At 31.6% G+C, this 23618-nt stretch overlaps 1 protein-coding gene across 1 annotated transcript; it reads right to left on the bottom strand.

Moving 5' to 3' along the window:
• Positions 1 to 1467: 1467 nt before the first annotated feature.
• Positions 1468 to 20694, bottom strand: LOC145633176 (uncharacterized). The gene is made up of 4 exons (XM_081685454.1): positions 20353 to 20694; positions 18904 to 19278; positions 18019 to 18104; positions 1468 to 1834 (listed from the first exon to the last, which is right to left on the bottom strand). Exons 1-4 carry the CDS (start codon positions 20692 to 20694, stop codon positions 1468 to 1470), a joined length of 1170 nt encoding a protein of 389 aa, XP_081541580.1.
• Positions 20695 to 23618: the final 2924 nt, after the last annotated feature.

Below are 23618 nucleotides of genomic sequence, written 5' to 3'. Positions count from 1 at the left end.
GACCCCGATCCCTGATGCAATTCGTGAATTGGTATCCCCTGAAGAATCGGTTCCTTTCCTCGAGAATTCGAGTTTATCTCCTGATCCGAATTTTTGCGTCTTTGATAAGTTATCATGGGAAGAGCTTGTGAAAATGGCGGATGATTTTGATTTTGCATGGTTAGAATTTGGGGAGTTTTCGTTGTTTGAATTGGAATTAGCACTGAAGTCTAATAAACTAGTATGAGGGAGTGGATTGTGTGTGACAACCTCACTATAAGAAAGCTGAGGTTTTAAAATCAAGGGAGCAGATGAATCATCTAATTGCGTTTCCTCTAAGTGTCCAATTGGTTTTGACAACTGAGCATTAATGACACCTGTCTCCTCCAAAGCTTTGATAGGATTAACATCCACCATCATATTCTCTGAACCTTCATTAACTTCACTAACCCCTTTATAATTGGCATTAGAAACATCAGAAGCATTCTTTTCTTCTAAGCCCAACTCGTTAGAGTCCTCCTTATTAAGGCCCAAATCAGCAGAGTTTGAGCCCAAAATGGGACCAAACTTAACAGGCTGATGATTAGTAACACCTATTTCTCCTGTGTCTTTCTTTTTATACACATAATTATTTTTAACATTGCTAAAATTCTTCTTATTGTTGTTATTATCAACAATATTTGGTTTAACAATCTTTTGGTTGTTATTATCAACCTTATTAATCTTTTTAATATTATTTTTTCTGTTGTTATTATCAACAGATTTAGAAATCTTTTTTTTATTCGTTACTAATGTCCATGGACCAAATTCACCATGTGAGTCAGAATCAGCTAACACTTGAAATGAATTGGACTTAGAAGAAGGCCCAATTAAATTAATGGGCTGAGAAAAACTTGCAGCAGTAGGCTGAAGCCCAAAATCCTGAACAGAAGAAGAAGCCAAATCTAACTTCTCTGCTGCTGAAACTTGCTTATCAACACCTATTGATGTAGGTGCCACCACTTGCTTTTTATTTAACATGCAATTGGATTGAATATGTCCCACTTTGCCACATGTGAAGCAAAGAGTAGTAATATTCTCATAAGCAATTTGTTGCCACACGCCACCAATCCAGACCTTGGTCACCAAGGGTTTGCTCAAATCGATTTCAATACACACCCGGGCGTATCTACCTCTAGTTAATCTATCAGTAGCATAATCTACTCGAATTGGTGTACCTGCAACTTTCGCAATCTGAAATAAGGTTGATTTATCAAAGTACTCCACTGGCAACTCAGTGAATCGAATCCAAACTGTCATTTTATCGAACGGATTCTCAGAAGCTCTAAAATTCGGCTTCCATTTCGCCATCATCAAGTAATGATCGAACACAAACCAAGGACCCCTAAACAAAGCCCTTTCATAATCATCCTCCATTGTAAAGCAAAATAAGAACACATTATGACCAAGATCTATTGTTTCCAAACCTCCTTTAATTTTCCACATAATTCACGCACGACTAGGCATGAAAGCAGGCCTAATTGTTGTACCCAAACACTTGTCCATTAAAGTTAAACCCCATGCTTTCCTTAATCGATCAAGAGTTTCTTTGTCAAATCTGACCGATAAACCTGAATCAGGACCAAAATCTTCATCCTGAGACCATTCAGTCGAAGTTGCAACAATCTTCCTCGCTTCCTGAAACCATTGAGAAGAGCTAGCTACTACTTCACGGAAACTCACAACAGAAGGAGCATCCTTTAGGTCAGAATCCACCATCTCTTGATCGGAAAGAGGTGGTGGATCTGGTGGAATCGAGACATCCACCATCAGAAATAGCACAAAAGAACAAGAAAGGACTTGCTTTTCTTTTCCACTGAGAGAAAAAAAAAATTCTAGAGAGAGAAACTTTTACTATTTTCTCATTCGGTTTCGATATGTAGTTGATTGTTATAACTTCTTGTCTACTTTTTCCTTTTTTTTTTATATTTATTTAAAAAAAAAAATAAATAAGTTTTAACTGACTTTAATAAGAATTATAATGATTTACATACTCCTAAATACAAAACAAGGCAAATAATAACCTATATTTTTCTTTACGCACAATTGACCTAAACAATTTTTTAATTAAGAAATATTGATGCAATTAAAATGGGGAACCTTAGATATCTCTTGATGCATGCATGGTGAATTGTAGCATACGAAGTAATTCTTTCAGTTCTATTGTACAATTAAACCTAGCTTGCTTATATTTAGAATTGAGTAGAACACAATAAGGACATGTTCCACTCACCTAATTATATTATACGAGTATATCAATTAGTTGCGAAAATATAAAATTTAGTAATAAGTCTAAATAGTTTTTACGACAGTTTTAAACAAGTTCGAGAAATATAAATTCATTTTTATATGTGGTGGCATGACTAGCCACCATGGGATTACTCGATTGTGTTATATGGGTTAATCTGCTATAGTTGTATGGGGTTACTATGGTACAGTTATAAGGGTTACTAAAATTAGTAATACTAGTATAAGGGTTAATCTACCAATGTTGTAGAGGTTACTTTATTATTTAAGGGTGTTTCAATAAGTATAATAAGGGGTTAATTTGTCAATATAATAGAGGTTACTTTGTCAATATTATAGGAATTAGGAACTACTCCGTATTTTTACAAGTGGCCACACATTGTGTCAAGCCGCACAAAACAAGCGCCGTAAATTTAGATAAAGGTGAATAAGCTAGGGCTATTCATGTGTATTCAATGTACAACTGAAAGAAATTTTAATAAAATCTAATAAATTTTGATAAGTTCAAGTTCTTATGAGGGTTAAAAAATTACCCAAATTCAAATTACCACTATAATAAGTTCTAATAAACAAACTTTGGCAGAAATGGACAGTCCTTAAGTAATACATGCTCCGTTTGCCTTAAAAAAAGTTCTAATAAATCTAATAAGTTTACCTTAAAATAAGATAACTTCAAATAAATATAAATCAAACAAATTGAGCACATCATAAGTTAAAGGAAATTTTGACTTAGCTTTTAGTACCTCGAAAAAGACCCTTATTGATTTTTGGTACCCATTTAAAATTTTGTTTTTTTGGTAACCATCAAAGTTACAAAATATAGATTTTGGTACCACTTAACAGAATCCGTTAGGGTTCCGTTTAGTGGGACCTCTTATCTAGTTATTTTATGATTTAATTTATTTTTAAAAAAAAAACTTAAAAAAAAACATCCACTGACACACCTCCCCCCTCGCTGTGTCGGCTGCTGATGCTAGGGATGGCAATATTAGATGAGTATACGCTAACCCGATCCACTCGCTTCAAATAAATGGACGAAAATCCGAAATAAATAGATGAAAAGTGGGTGATGGATGAAGTGGATGATGGATTGAATCAGACGTGGATGATTATTTTTTAACTCGCTAACCATCCAACAACCCGTTTAACAATTTGTAATCTAAGAATTTAAATTAAAAAAAAAAATGAAGTATACAACAAAAATACTTTGTTTGTTGCAAATTAATGTTTTCAAATAGACAAAGAGTATGTAGTTAGTAGTTCTTCATTTTTATTTAAAAAATAATAATAACTTACGATAGAAATAACCATAAATTAATTTTATGCAAATTTTTTTTCATAAAATGTTCATCCATTAGTCACCCGATCCACCCATTTCATCTGTGGATGATGGATGGAGGGATACGGATGAATGGATGATGGGTGAAGCGGGTGATGGATTTGTGTATGATGGGATTAAAATGATGGATGGATGAGGGTGAAACCACACTCGATCCGAATCTAATTCATTGTCATCTCTAGCCGGTGCCCTAACGTTGCGGTGCCGACGCCGACGACCCCACCCCCTACCTTTCCCTCCTCCAATCTTAGTAGCCGCAACCCCTATTTTTCCCCTTCCCCAAAACCCTAGCGTAACCACCATGTACGGAAACCACCACAAAACCCTTTCTTCCCTCCCATAAACCCTGAATTGGTCCTTCCCCCCACCCTGAAACCCTAGCAACTGGGGTTTTCGATGGTGGGGGATGAGTGTTTTGCCTATTGTTGGGCAGCAATACTGGTTGCGGATGCGACGAAGAAAATTGTAAGGCTGCTGCGAATTGATGTTGTTGCTAGCCGACGGTCAGGGGGAGATTGAGGGTGAATTCTGTGGTTGGGCGTGAGGCTAAGATGACCAGTTTTGCGGATTGCGATTGTTGGTATTTGCAGTGGCTTTGTGTGTTGGAGTGGGTTGCAGTTTGTAGCGAGGTGGAGTAGGTGGAGCTGTGGTGTTGCTGCAATTAAGAGGGCAGCAAGAGGTGGTTGTTGATGAGGCTGTTGTTGTGGATTGTATTGGTGGTTGGAGTCTGTGGTGCGTTGGAGGTGAAGGGGTGGTTTTTGGGGTCGCCGGCAGCCGTTATGGGGAAGGGGGCTAGCAGTGTAGGGGCTGAGAAGGAGGAAGGGTGGCTGGAAGGTGGTTGGACGATGGCTGGGCCCTACTAATGGAAACCGTAACAAAAGTTAGACGGAGGTACCAAAAGCTTTACTTTTAGAATTTGATAGGTACCAAAATAAAATAAAATTTTAGATGGGTACCAAAAATCAATAGGGGTCATTTTTGAGGTTTTAAAAGTCAAAATTTCCTAAGTTAAATTCACATAATATAAGTAAAAATCAAGTGAGTAGAATGCTCCCTAATTTATTTACAAGAAACTAAAGACCAAAATTAGACACCCAAGCAATCATCTTCTCTATTAAATTCGTCATTAATTTGATAAACACAAATTCTTTCAAATTGATGGATATAAGCCTAAAAACGTACTTCATCTTTAAGTAAATTCTCCAACTAACTTTCAGAAAGAAATCCGCTTGAATTGATATTATTATCACCTTCAATTTCTACATCAGAAATACTTGTTCAAACTCTTTAACATTAACCTACTTCAAGGATATACATTTCCAAAAATATAATATATAAAAAAAATAAAATTAAGTGAATTGTACACCATAATATATGCTAAAGGTAGAAATATATACTAATTTCTTACAACTTTTTTTTTTATGATAATTGATCAACACCAAAAAAACTCAGCAACATCAGATCAAAGAAGCAGCTAGCTTAGCTTGTTCTTTATGGATCAAATGCAAGCACAATCCGCATCAATTATGATAGGAACTTTAGGAGATAAACACAAGGCAAAATGCAACAAAGCCACCATTATTACGACCGGAAGGAAGAGCAACAACGACGGCGGTGGCGGCAACGTAGGCGGCAACACTTGTGGCAACACCAACAAGAGCAAGGCTGCTACAAGCATCCCCATAATTGATCTAAACCCACTACTTCTTACATAAATATTTTGTTTCATCTTCATTGTGTTTGAATATAATAATTTATGTTCATGATCACCATTAGAATAATAATCCATATAAAAAAAAAAGTATATAATAAAAAAACTTAGGATATGTTTTTGACTAATCAAAAAGAGGTTTTGGAGGCAATTTATATATGGGAAAGAAGAAAATGTAACAAGGGAGATTATATTGGTGTAATGGGGTCCATATGGAATAAAGATGGAGGAAAAATGTGGGGGATATTGAGGGAGTAAGGTGGACCAAAATGGTCATGAAAGTATGCTAATTTCTTTTCATTGTTTCTTGTCTCCTAATATTTGTATGTCTTGATACAAATAACCAATAATGCATGTGTATTAGGACATGGCTAAGATGGGTTTTGATGGACTCATGTACTACATGCATATTGGACGGTTTGTGTATTTGTATGTATAGCCTTAATTTTTTGGTAGTGGAATTAATTACTTGTACTAACTATGCCTCGGTTCATTATTTATGGTAGTTACATAACTTACATTGCATACTCTATATGTTTCTAAATACTTCCTCTGTTTTCTTTTAGATGCAACAGACCCTTTAGCGCGGTAATTAAGAAAGGTGGGGTTTACTTTATATAATAAAGTTTAAAATAAGATGAGTAGTTGTTAGAAGTGTAATTTTGCGGGCCATGTGTTTTAAATAAAGGATATAGTATAGTTATTCCCTAAAGTAACTTTCCTTTTTATAGTATGTTGCAAGTATTGTGACATTTCCTTTTTAGGGAAGTGTGGCAAGTAAAAGAAAACGGAGGAAGTTATAAGTAGTATTTTTTTCTTTTTTTTTTTTCATTTGAAAGTTGTATTTTTCACCTTTTGGGAATCAACTCTGGCAATTTGATTATTTTTAAAGTAGACAAAGTCGACTTGATAAAAATTATAAAAGGGGTAGAGAGAAATAGAAACCGAAAAAAAAAAAAAAAATAAAAGACATATATGATGAGAATTATTCAAGGGAGATAAAAAGGGAATTCGGAAAAAAAAAATGTAAAAAAAAAAATTAATGCATCCCAAAAGAAACTTTATTAACACAAAATTGTGTGATGGATGTCAAAGAAAGACATATTTTTTCACTTTGTTTACTCCAATCAATTAAAACTGTCTTAAGTCTTAAGACAGTGAGGGATAGTTCAAATGGTTAGTGCTTTCCTCCTTATTTCAGGAAATCTTGAGATCAATTCTCATCCCCGTCTTTGTAGTCTCTAAAAAAAAAAAATTGTCTTAAATAATAGTTATATACTGTATTCAACATACATGGCCATATCATAAGGCATTGTATGTATAAGGGACGAAGGGAATAGTTCATCGTCTGTATTTTCATATGTAACAATCAATGGAGTATTAATCTGCTAATTTGTGGAGTAACTTGTATGTAAGGTTGATGTAAAGACTTATATAATCCACATTTCGCTCTCTCCTCCCTATTTAACCGACAGACGCAATTTGGAGGTGACATTGACATGCATGATTATAATTTATAATTAAATCCGTGTAATCTAGAATCTCCATATGAAGGTTACAACGGTATTATGACAGCCTCTTTGGTACTTTGAATGTTTTTCATTTTCTTTTCTTTTCATTTTCATTTGACAAGCGGTTTTTGATGTAAAAATGTTTGATTTTGCACAATGCTATATGACTAATCGGGTTGTTCATGGTCCAATTTGAATGTGCTTTGGCATCAAAACCACAACAAATTTGGAAACCACACCTAACTTATTAACCGTACATCACAATTTAGTTGAAATTCCAAACAATATATATTATACATTATTACCTCCGTTGCATATTATGTGCAACTTTTGATTATTATTTTTTGTGATATATAAATTAATATGTAATTGAGGTAAAAATATTTTGGAACCACAAAAAGCAATATGTTATGGTCCAAGCCTCTAGGTAGGGAGTTCATGAATGCAAAGTAATAACCACTTCAACTAAAAGTTTAAGTTATAATTAGAGTCCGCGATTGGGTTTATATCATCATGCCCTCTTACAAAATCGTTAATGGACTAACTCAACTAATACTTTAGGCTTGAAATGTAAATGCTAAATATTTCACTTTCAAATAAGAGTGGATGACATTTGAACATTTTGACTCTTGATTGGATTATAACACTAATTATATCACAACTTAATATTACGATTTAAGATAGTAACATATCGAAGTATGATGTATGTACATTAATTTTACCTATTATTAGTCAATGTCATGTCGGTTGATATCATAAAAAATTCAACACAAATTAATCAAATAAAATGTCCATCGTTTTCCCTAACGTACGTTGATCGTTAAAGGATCATTGAAGCTCAACCAAATATACTTTATGATAACCAAAAAAAAAAAAAAAAAAAAAAAAACTGTAGAAAAAATCTTAGATTTGACGGTACATGAGACATGTCTTCCTTATTAGCCACAAAACGTAAGAAGGCCATAATAATTAAGAAATATGTGATGATTATGTTTTAACTATTACTCTAATTCTAGAACTTACGACTTCATTCAATTAATCTACTGTACTTTTTATTGCAAAGGTTACCTACTAAATTGACCTTCAATTTAATTATTACATCACCAAAAAAATATTCCTTTTCATAGGTTGTCATTTTCCAAGTTCTTTTTGTTTGTTTTTAGGTTTTTTCTAGCCCAATTTCTAAGTCTAATCTCATCAAATAATTCAATTATTTCATTATTACCAATTTCTTATGTTGGTAATTAAAATCGTAACCCTAATTTTAAATGTCTAAAGTCTAATGATCTTATCTAATTCTAGCAAGGGAGATCATGTATAATGTAGTCAAGCCCATCCTTTATCCTTTTTACATCCTTTTCTTGTATTAAGGATTCATTTAATTAAAACGTAACATATTGATTTAAAATTATTAGGAAGGTATAAATTCAAAATCGCATACTAATAATTTGAAGTGATTTGATTTAATAATAGTATGATTTTCAAGTAGAATGAATTGTGAGCCTTAGGATATGAAGAGTGCGTAGGACTCTAGGGGGATGGAGCCATTGGGGTTAGAACAAACTCCCTTAATATGCTCCATAGTTAAAAGCTTAACCAAATAAGATAACTCTGATCAACGTAATTAAGCATTATATTAGCCATTACTTCATAGTTCATACTAGAAATATTTCACTATTCGAGTTTTATTCTTTTGTACTCAACTTAAATTTATTAAAAGTAAACTAATAAATTGATATGAAGGGTCTGTTCACTTCAGCTTAATTTCAGTTCAGTTCAATTCAGTTCAGCTCCAATTAGTTTAGTTCAATACATGTTATTTTCTATTTTTTGTTTCTTAGTTAACATTTCTTTCAATTCTTTTCAGATTAAAGATTACTGGTACAAACAAAAAGAGAATGAAATGAAGAAGTAGCATTATATTAGCGTTAAAAATATTATGGTTAATTTTTTTTAGTTGTATAGGCATTTTCTTCATTATTGTTCATTGAGACTACTCCACTATGGTAAGAATAAAGGTAGAAAAAATTAACTATGTGACTAACTACCAAAATTTTGAATAAGTTTGAATTTGGTAGACATACATTGCACCGACTGAATAAATTGAATTTGTGTATAAGGGTTACAATTCAATGGAGTACGATTTCAATCGAGATGACAAAAAGAAAATGTGGAACGTGATGTGCTTTTAGGCAAAGAGACGGCTTTATTGAAATCTTAATTATGATGCATTTTTATGATTATTTGTCAAAGCATATAATAATGTACAATGGCAAGTTATACATAAATCACTTGATTTGGTCATGCACTTTAATTTAATTTGCTGAAGATTTCAAATTTGGTGATTCTTTTTCATTGGATTTGGTCATTTGAGAATTATATCAATAATAGGTAGAAGTAATGTACTTGGAAAATCGATCTTTTAACTCTATATGAACATGTGATGAGGTTTTGCTATAAGCGCTAAGTTTCTTAGAAAATGTCACCATATATTTAAAGCAGTTACTAAAGCTTCTTCTATCTCTTAGATGTACGTAGAATTTTATTCAAAGCTATCAAGCAATGAGCAACCCATAATATAATGCACATTCAATGCTCCAATAGTCGAATTATTCATCACCATATATTTAAAGATGTTAGAGACGTGTTGAATAGTATTGAATCCTAACGCATAGATCAAACTAATTATCAAGTTTAAATTAGCTTAGCTTGTCTGTGTAGATTAAATGTTAATGGATTTGTTTGTAGTCTTTGTAAATCTTTCCCAAAAAAGATTATGGGGTATAACTTTGATATGGACTTTGCCCACCCTATCATATCTTTTTTTTTTTTCTTTTTTTAATTTAATTTGACCTAATCCTACTTATATTAGATTTGATAGAGAATATCCATAGAATATTCTCATCTTAGGTTTAGGATATATTTTGTATAAGATTATCTTTGATATCTATACATATCTTATGTTACCTAATATGATTAGGTTTCTCATTGTAACCCTATAAATATTGATCAATGGAAATCACTCTGATCAAGGAGTTTTACATTATTTGACAAGGTATCACAGCTTAGGTGAGATCTTGGGATCATATACAAAAAATTCTCACCCTGCCGGTGGGTTAGAAAATTAAACCCACCGGCGGTATATACAAAGTTTTTTATGCTTCCGCAAACACACATATAGATTTTTTTTCTTTTCTCAAAGTTTTTTTTTTAGAATCTTTATGTAACCTTGCGCCTCCTACCAACAGTAGCAATCGCGAAAGCCTCCTCCATCTTTGTTGGCAATCGCATACACTACCGCCTCCCACTACTGGCAGTAACCACATCTGCCAACCTACTCCATGTGCCGCACTCTATTTCCACCTCCCCATGACCAACAATGATTCTTACATTGCCTCATTGGTTTTTTTTTACACATAATCACATAGATTTTGTTTTGGTGGTGGTATATCACAATAAGGTCAACTTTTGCACATCTCTTTTGCTATCAAGTTTGCTCCTTTTATTGTTGCAGCACTTGGAATCTTTGTGGAGTATTAATTCTTGCTACCCGGTTTCTCTTTTGAGAATTGATTAATTTCAAGCGGTGGGATTTAATCTTTTCTTGCGCAATTTTATTTGTTTTTCTTCAACTGTGATTTCACGTAGTAGTGTAGTGTCTTCTTCCCGATGATGGTTTGATCCCTTAACTTCTTCTTCTCTGGATCTGCAACTTAGCCCAAGCCTGTGTGCGACTCTTCTCCTTCTCCTCCGACCTAGCAGTGCTTATCTCTACTCTACGTAGGTCGTGGTTGTTGCTTCTCATCGTCATCATCGGCACATGTCTACTACTTCCCTTTTGATCATGGGTTACCATACTATCCTTACCGCTCGATGCGTGATTCAGATCCAGTCTAAGCATCCGATTTTCTCCCGCTCCGACTGCGGGGGTGTGATTAGGGATGTCAATGGGGCGGGGGGGGGGGGCGGATGTTGGTCTTCCCATCCCCATCCCCACCTATTATTTTCATCCCCATCCCCATCCCCGCGGCGGGTCCAATTTTCATCCCCATCCCCGCCCCACCGGGTACAACTCCAAAACCATCCCCGCCCCACCCCCCACTTGGATATCCATCCCCACCTAATCCCCACCAAAGACCCGCCTAATCCCCACCCAAGATCCACCTAATATCCGTATCTTAAATACACAATCTTACATTATTAATACGAATTATAAAATAAAACATTCTATACACATTTTTGTGTTGTAATGTAAGTGTCGTACAAAGTATTATAATTAATATTGTATTTTATGTAATTATTTTATAGAATAAAAGTATGTAATTTTGCTTTAAAAGATATATAGTTGTGGGTATGAGGTGGGGATGGGGCGGGTACGAAGTGGGGCGGGTGGGGCGGGGCGGGGCGGGGATGGGGCGGGTACAACTTAAAATCCACCCCCGCCCCATCACCCATGGCGGGTATGGTTTTTATCCCCATCCCCGCCCCATCACCCGCCAAATCGAGACCCATCCTCGCCCCATTGGGGTGGGGATGGGGCGGGTCTCCTACTTGACCCGCCCCACTGACATCCCTAGGTGTGATAGAGAATATCCATAGAATATTCTCATCTTAGGTTTAGGATATATTTTGTATAAGATTATCTTTGATATCTATACATATCTTATGTTACCTAATATGATTAGGTTTCTCATTGTAACCCTATAAATATTGATTAATGGAAATCACTCTGATCAAGGAGTTTATATTATCTGACAAGATTATTAGTTAATGTAACTATGCAAACTTAAAAAAAAAAAAAAAAAAAAAAAAAAAGGTAAAAATGGAGACCATGCACATGTAGGTCCTTTGACTATAAAAAGGAGAGAGATAATGAGTAAGGGAATTACATTATGAATACAATTGGTCTCAGGTCGCAAAATGGGGTTGTAGATGATTAAAAAAATAATAGTCATAAACAAAAAAAGTTAATAGAGATTTTAAAAAACCGATGAAAATGAAAAGTGAGTAGATGGAACTTAGAAAAACAAATGGAATATGATTGTACCTATCTATTGTTAAGTGTCAAATTTCTTTTATATTACTATTCATACTATTTTCTTGCAACTTTCAAGACTCTTGTATATCAAAATTAAAGCATTAATTTAATGTCCCTCTATAATCTTATACTACGTATTTAATTTTTTTTTTAACAATCTTATACTTCATCATATCTATCTCTCGATTATTTTACCAAAAAATACATTACATGGAATGATGTAATATTATAATCGATCCCAGGATCACTGGAATCCGAGAGGGAGCTCTAACCACTTAAGCTATCCCTACTACTCGCTACAATCCTTCTTACACAACTATGAAATTACATGCCATGTTTCAAAAAAAAAAAAAATACTAGTACATGTCTTACCAATAAATTAAGGGTAAATTAATTACAACACTCTAGATCGAATATATTGTTGTAAAAAAAAATCAACGGTATATACCTGTATTTACTACCTTGAGCCTAGATTTTAGGCCTTAAATCAAAATTTTAAAAAATCTTCATGTTTTTCAATCCAATTCTTTGACATCGACGTACATCTTCATCACTATTTTTAAAATTATAAATAAATTGTATCCACGATCGAAATCTCCTTTAAATAGAGGCAGAATAATAAGCGTCTAACTGAGGCAATTTCGACGGCAAGAAGGCCAAGTGCACTAGAAAAGCCATCATAAACAAAGGAAGGAAGAGGAGCATCGACGGCGGTGGTGGCAACGGAGGCAAAACTATGGGCAAAACCAACAAGGACAAAGTTAATATGACCATTAATATTAAACCATAGCATTTGAACATAGTTTGCATCATATATAATGCAAAGATGCTCTAGTTTATGTGCTATGTTTAGGCTTATGACGAATATGGAGCAAAATATTATGATTATAGTAAGAAAAAGGCATTTTGAGGATAAGTTAGAGAACACAAGGTGTTTACGGCAATGAGATGATAAATTGTGCATATTTATGATTAATATGGTTAATGACTAATTACATGCACATGTGAAAAAGGAAAGTTTGAAAATTACGCCATGTATGTATTTGGTTAGTAAATGCACATGGGATATATATTAATCTTTGAAAGTTACTACACGATTTAAGTCATTGTTCACGTGGGAATAAATTTATTTAATGATTTGCAATAATGACTAATTAATTGACTATATGGCGACTTATTGGGTTGGGGGGGGGGGGTGTTTGGTTAAGGATTGGAACGAATGATCGTGTAGGGTTTTCTTTTTACCTTTATTTTCGTCTTATGTAGATTTGTAGAATGATGGTATGGATAGATGGAAAAAGAGTAACACTCGTTTGTAAATGAAAAAATGGTCTAATAAATCCTGCATCAGAAAATCCTTAGCATGCTTTAATTCAATGTTCAAAAAAGTTCTTACCTTTATTGGTCCACAATAAGGTTTATGGTTGGATTTTTCAATATTAAGCAGAACATAAAGATGTCGTTTTTAAGGTTCTTTCTAGCTCTCCTTTCCCTTTAAACCAACGTCTTCATACAACTAACGAGTATTTGGTCTATGTTAAGTTATAGATTCATTGATCCTTGCTACATAACATGATGAAAAGATGGGTTGCTTACGTGATCTATCTAACCTCCTAACTAACTAACGATGGCCAAACTTTAAAAAGCATGTGATCTAGCAAAATACGTAAATTCCCAATTAATTCAAGAATGGTTGGTCGAAATGAAGTCCTCCAAATTGATTAATGGGTTTTCTAACTACTATTTATGATACAATGGATTCGTAGTAGCTTTTCGGGTTGTATTGCTTTCGTCAAGTGCAATTTAGCTTGATACTTGTACAAAACAAAAATGTCTTTTAAACTACTAAATGTAAAAGTAAAAATTAACGTTGTTGCTAAAAGGTCAAATTATATCCATTTATTTCAACAAGTTTAATCTAGGGAACTTAAGTCCAAATAATACTAAGTCCAAAAAAATTACTTTAAAACACTTTTTGTTCCAAAATTTTTTTTAATTAAAGTTCTAAAAATCTTGCGTGAACCTGATCCACAATAATATTATTATCGACCTAAGATTTATACACACGTAACTGGCATTATGTTCAATATACTGACCCTTAATTTTAATATAGTAACCTTAATTTTAATATAGTAACCTTTTTAAAAATTTGTGCGACCTTTAATGTTATTATGAAATTAAAGTACGACATTTTTTTTTTACAAAGACATTATGTTGAATATATATAGTGACTTAATTTTAACATAGTGGTGTTTATTATTCATATTGACCATTGTATTAAAAATTTCATTAAAAAAAATTAATTAAACTCTTATAGCTTATGACACACTACCTTTTATTTCAACAAAATAACCTTTATTTTAATATAGTGACTTTTTTTTATTAACACAATAAATTAGTGTGAACCAGGTTCATTTAAGAATTTGTATTAAAGTTCCATTTGGTATCTTGCAGTTTTCTTTTTTTTTGGTTTTTAAAACCATATAATATAATATCATATAATAAATAAAAATTTAGTCAAATTTATTAAAATCATAATAATTTTAAAACCAACAACAAAAAATAAAAAATAATTTTTTTCTAATTTCTTAATTTTAGTTTTTATTTTCTATAAAATAAAATACTGAAAATAAAAACGATCACAACAAGCTCAACACTCCCGTTATCTATCTAACCTAACTTATAACAAATCGACTATCTAACCTAACTTATAACAAATCGACTATCTAACCTAACTTATAACAAATCGACTATAGATATAGGGTTGCCACCAAAATGGGCAAAAGATTTGGTTTCGTCAATAGAAGTACGATCTAATATGATCATTAACTTTGACAATTTTGGTAAAAGAGGCCGTACACACAACAAATACATTTGCATGTGGTGTGCTAAATTGAAAATCAAATACATTTGTCCCTACTTAATTCATTTCACTATTTTAGTCCAACGTAACTATGATTCATTCATTGTACTATCTCTGGCCTTTTTTTTTTAGGAAAAGCTAATTATTCTTTACCATTTTGTGGCCAAACATTTGAGGCTCACCTTGGCCTCAGTTTGAGGCTTGACGTTGGAGGTTCGTTATTTTTTGACCCAATTCATTTAACCCACCTTTTGGTGTCCATATAACAAAAGTTACTTTATTTAGACTTGTCCATTGAATTTTTTTTGTCCAGTGAATGTTATCCTAAGGAAATTTAGGACTTTCTCTTCGTCTGATTTGGTTTATCTGGTCTGAATATTGTAAGATTTGGTCTGATTTGAATATTTTTGATCCGATCTTATCTGAATTTTATTATCATTGTTTAATTGAAATATATATATTTATTTTATACTATTATATAATTTATATTATAAATATTACTAACTCTTTAATAATAATAGTAATAATAATAATAATTAATAATAATAATAATAATAATAATTAATAATAATAATAATAATATCTATGACCTATTATGACAAAAAAAAAGAAAAAGAAAAAAACATGTACTCTAATTTATTTTATTTTTATTTTTTTTTTGTTTATAAAACAATAGAAAATCAAAAGTCACTAATTTCAGCATAGAAAATGGCATACAAGTACATTAATTCATACTCCCTTTGTTTTGTTTAAATGCATCACTTTGACAATTTTACTATTCACATACCATGGTTGACTTAATTTTTTCACCTCTAAAAGATAAATAGATGTTATTATATAATATATCATTAGATTTGTCATAATGTCTAGTTTCATAATATAATATTGTTAAAAAATTTCTAATACACAATTAAAGATATTAATGGTCAAAGTGTGCCGGTCAAATTGATGCATAAAAAAAGGGAGGGTATTTCCATATTTGCACCTTCAAAATCAAAATCAGAAGATTCCACGATCCCCCTGATTGAACACTATTTTTTTTTATTTTTTTTTTAAATTTTGGCTATCTTATATCGTACTCGATCCATCCTGTTTTTTTTTTTTTTTTTTTTTTTCCCGATTGTCATCAAATATGCTTATATCAAATCTTGGCTCAATGTTGACAATATTGGATATTGGAATACCCAACTAAATTGTGAAGTGCAAATGATGACACTATGATTGCTAGTTGATATTCAATTTCCATCTTAGGCATGTTGTTTAGTATCCTCCAAATAATAATAATAATAATAACAACAACAACAACAACAACAACAACAACAACAACAACAACAATAATAATAATAATAATCTCTCTGTTTTTAAATACTTGCTTCATTTCTCTATGCAAGGATTTTTAGGAGAAATTGGAGAAAGTAATAAAATATGGAGGTAGTGGGGTAGGTGGAAGAATAAAAATAGTAAAAACCAAAAGTAGTGAAGAGTAGTGGAGAGAATTGGAGGATATAGAATATGAAATTAATAAAAATATGATTTAAGTTGGGTCCACTAGGTGGGAGAAATATATTAAATATTGTAAAAACATTCCAAATAAAGAAATGAAGCAAGTATTTAAAAATAGATGGAGTAATAATAATAATAATAATAATAATAATGGTTTCAAAAAAAATAAAAATAAAGTATATGTTCTGGTCTGATCAGATTTGATCTTTTCTGGTCGAATCTGAATTAATCTGATCTGGTCTGAATAGTTTTGATCTGATCTAATCTGAACAAAAAAATCTGAAATAAGTATCTGAAATAAGTTGAAGAGAACATGTCTTTAAAAGGTAATCCTAGACTTCAAACATCACCTTAAGTTTTTGGATGATTTGTCCTTTAATATGATATTATAGCTAATGTGACGAGCAGGCTACGGATACAAGTTATATCCATCATTTCAAGTGGAATACTTATACAGTACGAAGTACGGAGAATTAGATATGGAGATTCTTTGGTCTTCAACAATTAGTTAAACCTTTTGGTCTTCAACAATTAGTTTTACAGTTATACACTTATACATTTCATAGCTTATATTAAATTTGCCATATTAAAATCAATGATGGTTAAACGAGTCTAATTGGTGGAAGTTACACAGTATTGAAATATTGAGCTAGGATGATACCTAGAACAATTTCCATAGAAATTGTTTAAATCAAAATTAATTCCCAATTTGCATTGTTATAAAAACTTATTCCTTAAATAGTGTCCACGTAGGATTGGGTATTAGCTTAGTTTTATTTATTTTTTTTTTCCTTTTTTTCTACAACAGTTCTTTCTTCAAGGTTTTTTTTTTTTTTTTTTTGAAGATGGGGTTTTCTAGGTCGATCGCAAACTAGTTTGTGAGGTTGAATGTTGAGGTATTCCCATGAAATTAAAACAGGAAGTAAAAAAAAATAAGTTACATGGGAGTTCATAATTGTATGAAATTACCCAGTGGAGATTATATCAAAACAAAACTACCCAAATTTTTTTTTTTTTTTGAAACCAAAACTACCCAGAATTCGAATTTATAATTGTATGAAATTACCCAGAAAATCAAAACAAATAAAAGAAGGGAGAGAAGATCTAAGAAGAAAAAAAGGTTTGAAATGAAAAAAAAAAAAAAGAGTGAATAAAGAGGTTGAGGCAGAAGCTTGAAAATAGCATCTTTGTTGTTTTAATACCAACGACAATAATTGAATTGGTGGGCAACATTTGCGTTTTGGGGCTGCACAGTTCAAATGCATACTCTCCACCATTGTTGATTTGTTGACTCTCAGTGAGATTGTGAGAACCGAGGAGAGAGGAAATGGGAAGACAGGGAAGACGTGTTAAAGAGTTAAAAGTAAAACCGCTATTATTACTAATTGTGGTTTTATACTTTATATAAAATAAAAAAAATTAAAAAAAACCTAATACCCGATCCTACGTGGACACTATCTAGGGAATAAGTTTTTAAAACGGTGCAAAGTAGGAATTAATTTTGGTTTAAACAATTTGTAGGGAAATCGTTCTGATACCTAAGACCGAGCTAAATACACAATATAGTTATATACGAGTACATACTATAATTATGTGTCAGCTAAATAAATACAATATAGATCGATATTTTAATTTAATACTCCGTAATGAGGATATGCATGTACTATTATTGAGTAAAATATAACATAATTCATATTAGGGTTTAAGGGTTAAGATATGCTTATATAATTTCTAGGTTAACAAAAAGACCAAAATGTTACATGGGCACTTCAACTACAAGTTGCATACAATTGCTGCTTCTGCTTCTGCTTCTGAAATAAGGATGACAGTTCTTGATTCAACTGCTCGTAGTTGACAACATAATTTTCTTCCAACTGTTAAATAGATAAATAAACAGCATAATAAAAAACATTGAGCTTAATTACTATTTAATAAATGGATATCAATCACCCCTTAAGTCCTTATTTGACAACATAATATTCTCTTAATGAAATCATGACCACTATACTTAGCACAATAGCACCTAATGTTATTCTCTAATTATTTAACTACTTAATTATTATCCTAGTGTAGTTGTGTAATGACCTTGCTACTAATATAACGTGTCGAACAAATAGTGGCCACGACATTAAAAAATAATTATAGAGTTACAAAAATATACAAAAGTTATGGCCATGAACTAACACATACTAGTAGCTAAAATGTGACATATATGAAGTCAACGATTATATTGTAGACTTGTGGAGAATCTTGTACATCAACCCTTCTTCATTTGTCAATATCTCATAAAATTTACTCCTATTCTATTACTTGACTCAAAATTTAAATTGTACGAAGTATATAATAATACTAATTGTAAATATATAACTCAAGCTAAAATTGATCTAGTCCAAACCAATGTGAGTTATTATTGTGGACTAGTGTTATTAGATTATCTTAAAAAATCTAATCAACATAAATCAAACATAATTAACCACGCATACAATTAGATAACCAAATCAAATTTAAACTAAATAATGAATCATCGCTGAAATATAACTTGAACTGAATTGACATGAACAAAAACCGACTCATCATTATTTGTCATAATCAATAAACAAGTTAAATAAAATGTATTCAAGATAAAAAGATTTTCTTTTCAAATAAAGGTAAAAAATGAATTAAGGTACTTACCCATAAATGTATACTGTAGAAAAACCTTCCTCCAAAGGATCGAAAAGAAGAGACATCAATAATAATATTACCATTCTTCTCAAGCAATATAAGCACTTCACTCAATGATACCATTTCAAATAATGTTGATATTTGAATTACCATTTCTTTATCACTCAAATTATTCATAGAAACTGAAAAAGATGTTAATTTCTCCTTGATTTTGTCCATTTTCGGCTTTTCCTCGAGAATATTTTCCCTTGTATTATTTCCTTGTAACACTGAAATTACTGATAAGAGCTCTTCTTTTCTATGTGTTAGACCCTTCACTTCTTCTTGTAGTTCTGGTATATACTTCAGCACCCGTGCAACGGTCGCAGGAATGCTTAACCTTCTCTGTAATTAGATTTGTATATAATTATCATTGTTAATTACTTAATTGTTGTTTTCTCAAAAAAAAATTACTTAATTGTTGTTAGAATAAAGTGCTTTAAATAAAGTTCAACTTGAGTCAATAATGTGTAAATTAACCCTAAGCGTTCTAAGTACTTAATTAATGTGTAGTATATTGTACTAGCTTAGTATAGTTTAGTCATATTAAGCATATTTAAAAATTGAAATCATCCAAATATCGACACGTATGTTACTGTACCATCAATACATCCGTTACATTTTTATTATTCTACTATCAATTGGAAATAGATAAATTTTTAAACTTGGAGTATTAGCTATACAACAAGAAGTATTACTTAATTAATAGGGTAACTTTCATAATTAATAAATAAAAATATTTATGTTCTATTATGTAAGAAATGCGTATTTTTTTTGTTAAACTGTGATGCTATCTAAAACTTTTTATAACTAAAATATTATATAAATTATGTGGGAGATTAATCACAATTCATTGAAATTAAAATCAGGATTATCAATCAAATAAATAAATTAAAGGTATCAATGTATATATGATATACGAAGTATTTATGAATGTGATCAAAATGGTTGTTTTATTGATTGAAAAGAAGAATTATTTTGGTTAATGAAGTGAAAAATACTTAATTTTTGAGTAAGCTGAACCAGCCCACAGGCAAAATCACAAGGGATGTGCATGCAATGGTATGTACAACCTTATTAATTTTTTTTTTCTCTTTTGTTTATAAGAAAAATTAGTTTTTGATGTCCCATGCACATAATACAACTAGTTATACAATAGTTTCCAAAATTTGACGTTCTATTTATTGAGAATTATTTTGGGAGTTCAATTTCCCCTAGGAACCGATACCTTGTCTATCTCATGTCACTTTTTTCGGACTCCTACATTGTTCAATAATTAGAGAGAATCCTCACTCGTAATTTTAACCATTATACATAAACCCCAACTTTAAATAGGTAAAACATGATTAAATTATTTAAGATATCAACTCATGTTTAGTTAGATGTATATATAGAAGTAGAAATTTAGCGTTAACTTACAATTTGATCAGTAGGAGGAAGCAAGTCACGTAGAGAAGAATACAAGACATTAATCTTCTTCCTCCGATCTCTCTCACTAGCGTTATGATTAATTTTTCTCTTCATTGTTGTGGTCGTTGTCACGGCTGCCCCAAACTGATGATCGGCTAAACTTGTACTTAGCGGTGATTTTCTTTGCTTAATCTTAACATGATCATTGCTGTCATCTTGAGCTTGATACAACAAAATATTAGGAAGAAAAATGGAGTCCAAGTTTAGATAATTATTATCTAGTAAAACTTGATCATATGTTTCTAATTCTATAGGATACTCCAATCCTAAAGTGGGTACAAAAGGACACATCGTTACTATATTTTTGATCTTAATAAGGAGATGAAGGGAGGTTTGTTTTTTTTTTTTGGGTGCTAAGCTATTTTCTTGGGTTCAAGTCCTTGTAAGAGGTAAATGTGTTTTTAGTGAAGCTCTTTATATAACTACTCTTACAAAGTATTGGACATACAATATATGTGTAAAAATATTAAATCTAAGTTTTAGGATTAGTTAATAAAAAAATGGATATCCATAATAATAATTATCATAATTATTCTTAAACTTTCTTCATACAAATGCATATTGACTTGTATATCTAATTTTTAGCAAGTATTTCTTTTAGTTAAGTAATAAGGAAGGGAATTAAATTAAATGAACGGATTCCTCTCACAAGCTAAGTTAGGGCATGTTCTCATACGTTGAAATTCAGTTCAGCTCAATTCAGTTCCGTTCAGCTCCTAATTTCCTTCTCTTATATTCAGTTCAGTGCAGTTCAGTTCTGCTGAGTTCAGTCAATGAGAACATGCCCTTAATCCAGTTAATGAGTTGAGCTTAGTTAGCTCGAGTTTTGCTGAGCTTTGTTCAAGTTTTGACCAAATTAATTTTGATACCTACCTCATTGATTGATTGGACTCTATAGCATTCATGGTATAACCAAATTCATATATTGAACATTAATTCCATATTTTTTTCTTTACTGAATGACCATATTTGATAATAGATCTTTTCGAGTTTAATTTCAACTCGCTAACATCTCGAGTCAAGCCTCCTTGGAATAGTTTTGACATTTAATGAGCTCGAGTAGCTTGTGAGTTGTCTCATCTTTATTCTCATAGCAACTTTTAATCAAAACAATGAAGTAATCAACAGATAAACTTAGAGCCTGTTCACGGTTGCTAAACTGAACTGAACTGAATTGAAATGAATAATATGTGAGAGAAGGAAATTATGAGCTGAACAGAACTGAATTGAATTGAAATTAATCTAAAGTGATAGGCCCTTAATTAGCTAAAAATTCATAAGGTGGTAATATACTTTTTAGTGATTAATTAGATGTAGCTAAACATTAGTCCGTACAAAATATTTCTATTTTTTTTTAGAGATGCTTGATGAATAAACCTAGCTTCTCCATCAATTAATTGCTTAGATCAACTATTTTGACCATCACAAGTTCGCAACCAACAATGATTTTATTAAAGTTTGAGTGCGCTAGCTTTTGCTAAGGACATGTATACTTAATTGTGATCAATATTTAACTTAATCCAATAGGATAAACTTGCGTTTATAAAGAAATTAAAGTTAAATATTTAAGAATGACAAAAGTATGTAATGCACTAGATTTACACGTGGTTGCCTCAAGCCATCTTGTGCACCACTTATTTTTTTAGTTAAAAGTATGATCATTAATCACCTAAATTGTACTTATATACGAAGTTATACAAGCATTTTTATATGCTTATCTAGTTTCGCATTTTACATACGAGTGGTGTATGATTATTCATAATGCGTTTAACTAGCCGATTAAGAATTATATAATTTGTATTCAAGTTGTTAATGTGATAATGTCTTTTGTTTAATAGCAATAACTATAAAATGTTTAATGCTACTTGTTCATTTATATACTCTCCGTATATTGTTTGATTACTTGTTTACTGGAACTTTGTATACAAATAACAAGTTTTTGTCCATTAAATTTCCAACACGTAATAGTGATTAGTGAATGCCTTAACATCAAAGCAATACAAATTGTCTTAATTTACTACATGTCCAACATAGTACGCATGACCAACATCAGTAAGGGCAATATCTCCCTTGAGACTCCATTTCGCTTAAAATCTTCTAACCAGGACCTCATAATTAAGTCTCTTATCAAATAGCTTGATAATTAGGGCATTCAACCATGGAATTCTCAAGTGACGCTTCTCCTCCTTGGTAAGGTATATCGTTGGACAACTCATCCTCCAATTCCTCTTCCAATGGAACATCATGTCATCATCCATACCCCATCCGTGAAACAGAGGGTTCACATTTCTCTCAAAACCCCTAGCCGCGTGAATATAAGAATTCTCCTTTGAATTATTTTCAGTAACTTCAATCGAATTTGGGACAAAGGAGTCCTCAACTTCCATATTCTCATCCCGATTGATATCAAATCAAGTGATTCATCAGGAATCCCGACATTTATTTTAAATTTCTTATTTGAACGCTGAATAATGTCGCTTTCCTCGCTCGATAAACTTTTCTCCTGCTCTCTCGCACTTTCTATCGTTCTACAAATCGACTAATATATCTAACATTTTCTTATAAGTAAGTTTAAACAACATAAAATAAAATATTTTAAAACTAATTATTTATAAGTTAACAAATTACGTGATATAACAAGTTTGAAAGTTGCGTCACCTCTTTTGCAATGTAGACTATAGTTATCATTTACATGTTGATCTCTTCTCTAACAAATTGATACTTTATTTTTGTGCTAATTAATCAAAAAGAATTCTAAATTTATCTCAAAATAAATTTTAGATTTTCTCATAGGTAAGTCTGACTACTTTTATTAAAAGTCTAGATAAAATAAGTGTTTTAATATTGTCAAAACTTGATCAGTCATAAAATTTATTCTTTTCATCTTTTAGCACCTAAACTTTTTAATTTTTTTTTGCACTAATCAATTCTATGAGTTTTAATATGGACTTATAATTGAAAAAAATTAAATGTTTTATTTACTTATCCTCATTCCCTCATAAGTCATAACTACTATAAATTTTGTCATGAGAAAACCTTATGCTTTAGGATACTTCACAATATTATAGGTGGTAAGGCAGGGGCGGATCCAGTATCAAGCTAATGGGGTTTATTAGCATCATATCATCATATTAAAGCATATATTATGGAAGAGTTTTAGGTTATTAGTTCAATGCATAGATTTTGATCCATAGCTTGAATTGTTTAAAGTGTCG

This window comes from Chenopodium album, chromosome 5, assembly GCF_948465745.1.
Source record: "Chenopodium album chromosome 5, dcCheAlbu1.1, whole genome shotgun sequence".
Taxonomy (NCBI): domain Eukaryota; kingdom Viridiplantae; phylum Streptophyta; class Magnoliopsida; order Caryophyllales; family Amaranthaceae; genus Chenopodium; species Chenopodium album.
This window is presented reverse-complemented; position numbering and strand designations above follow the sequence as displayed.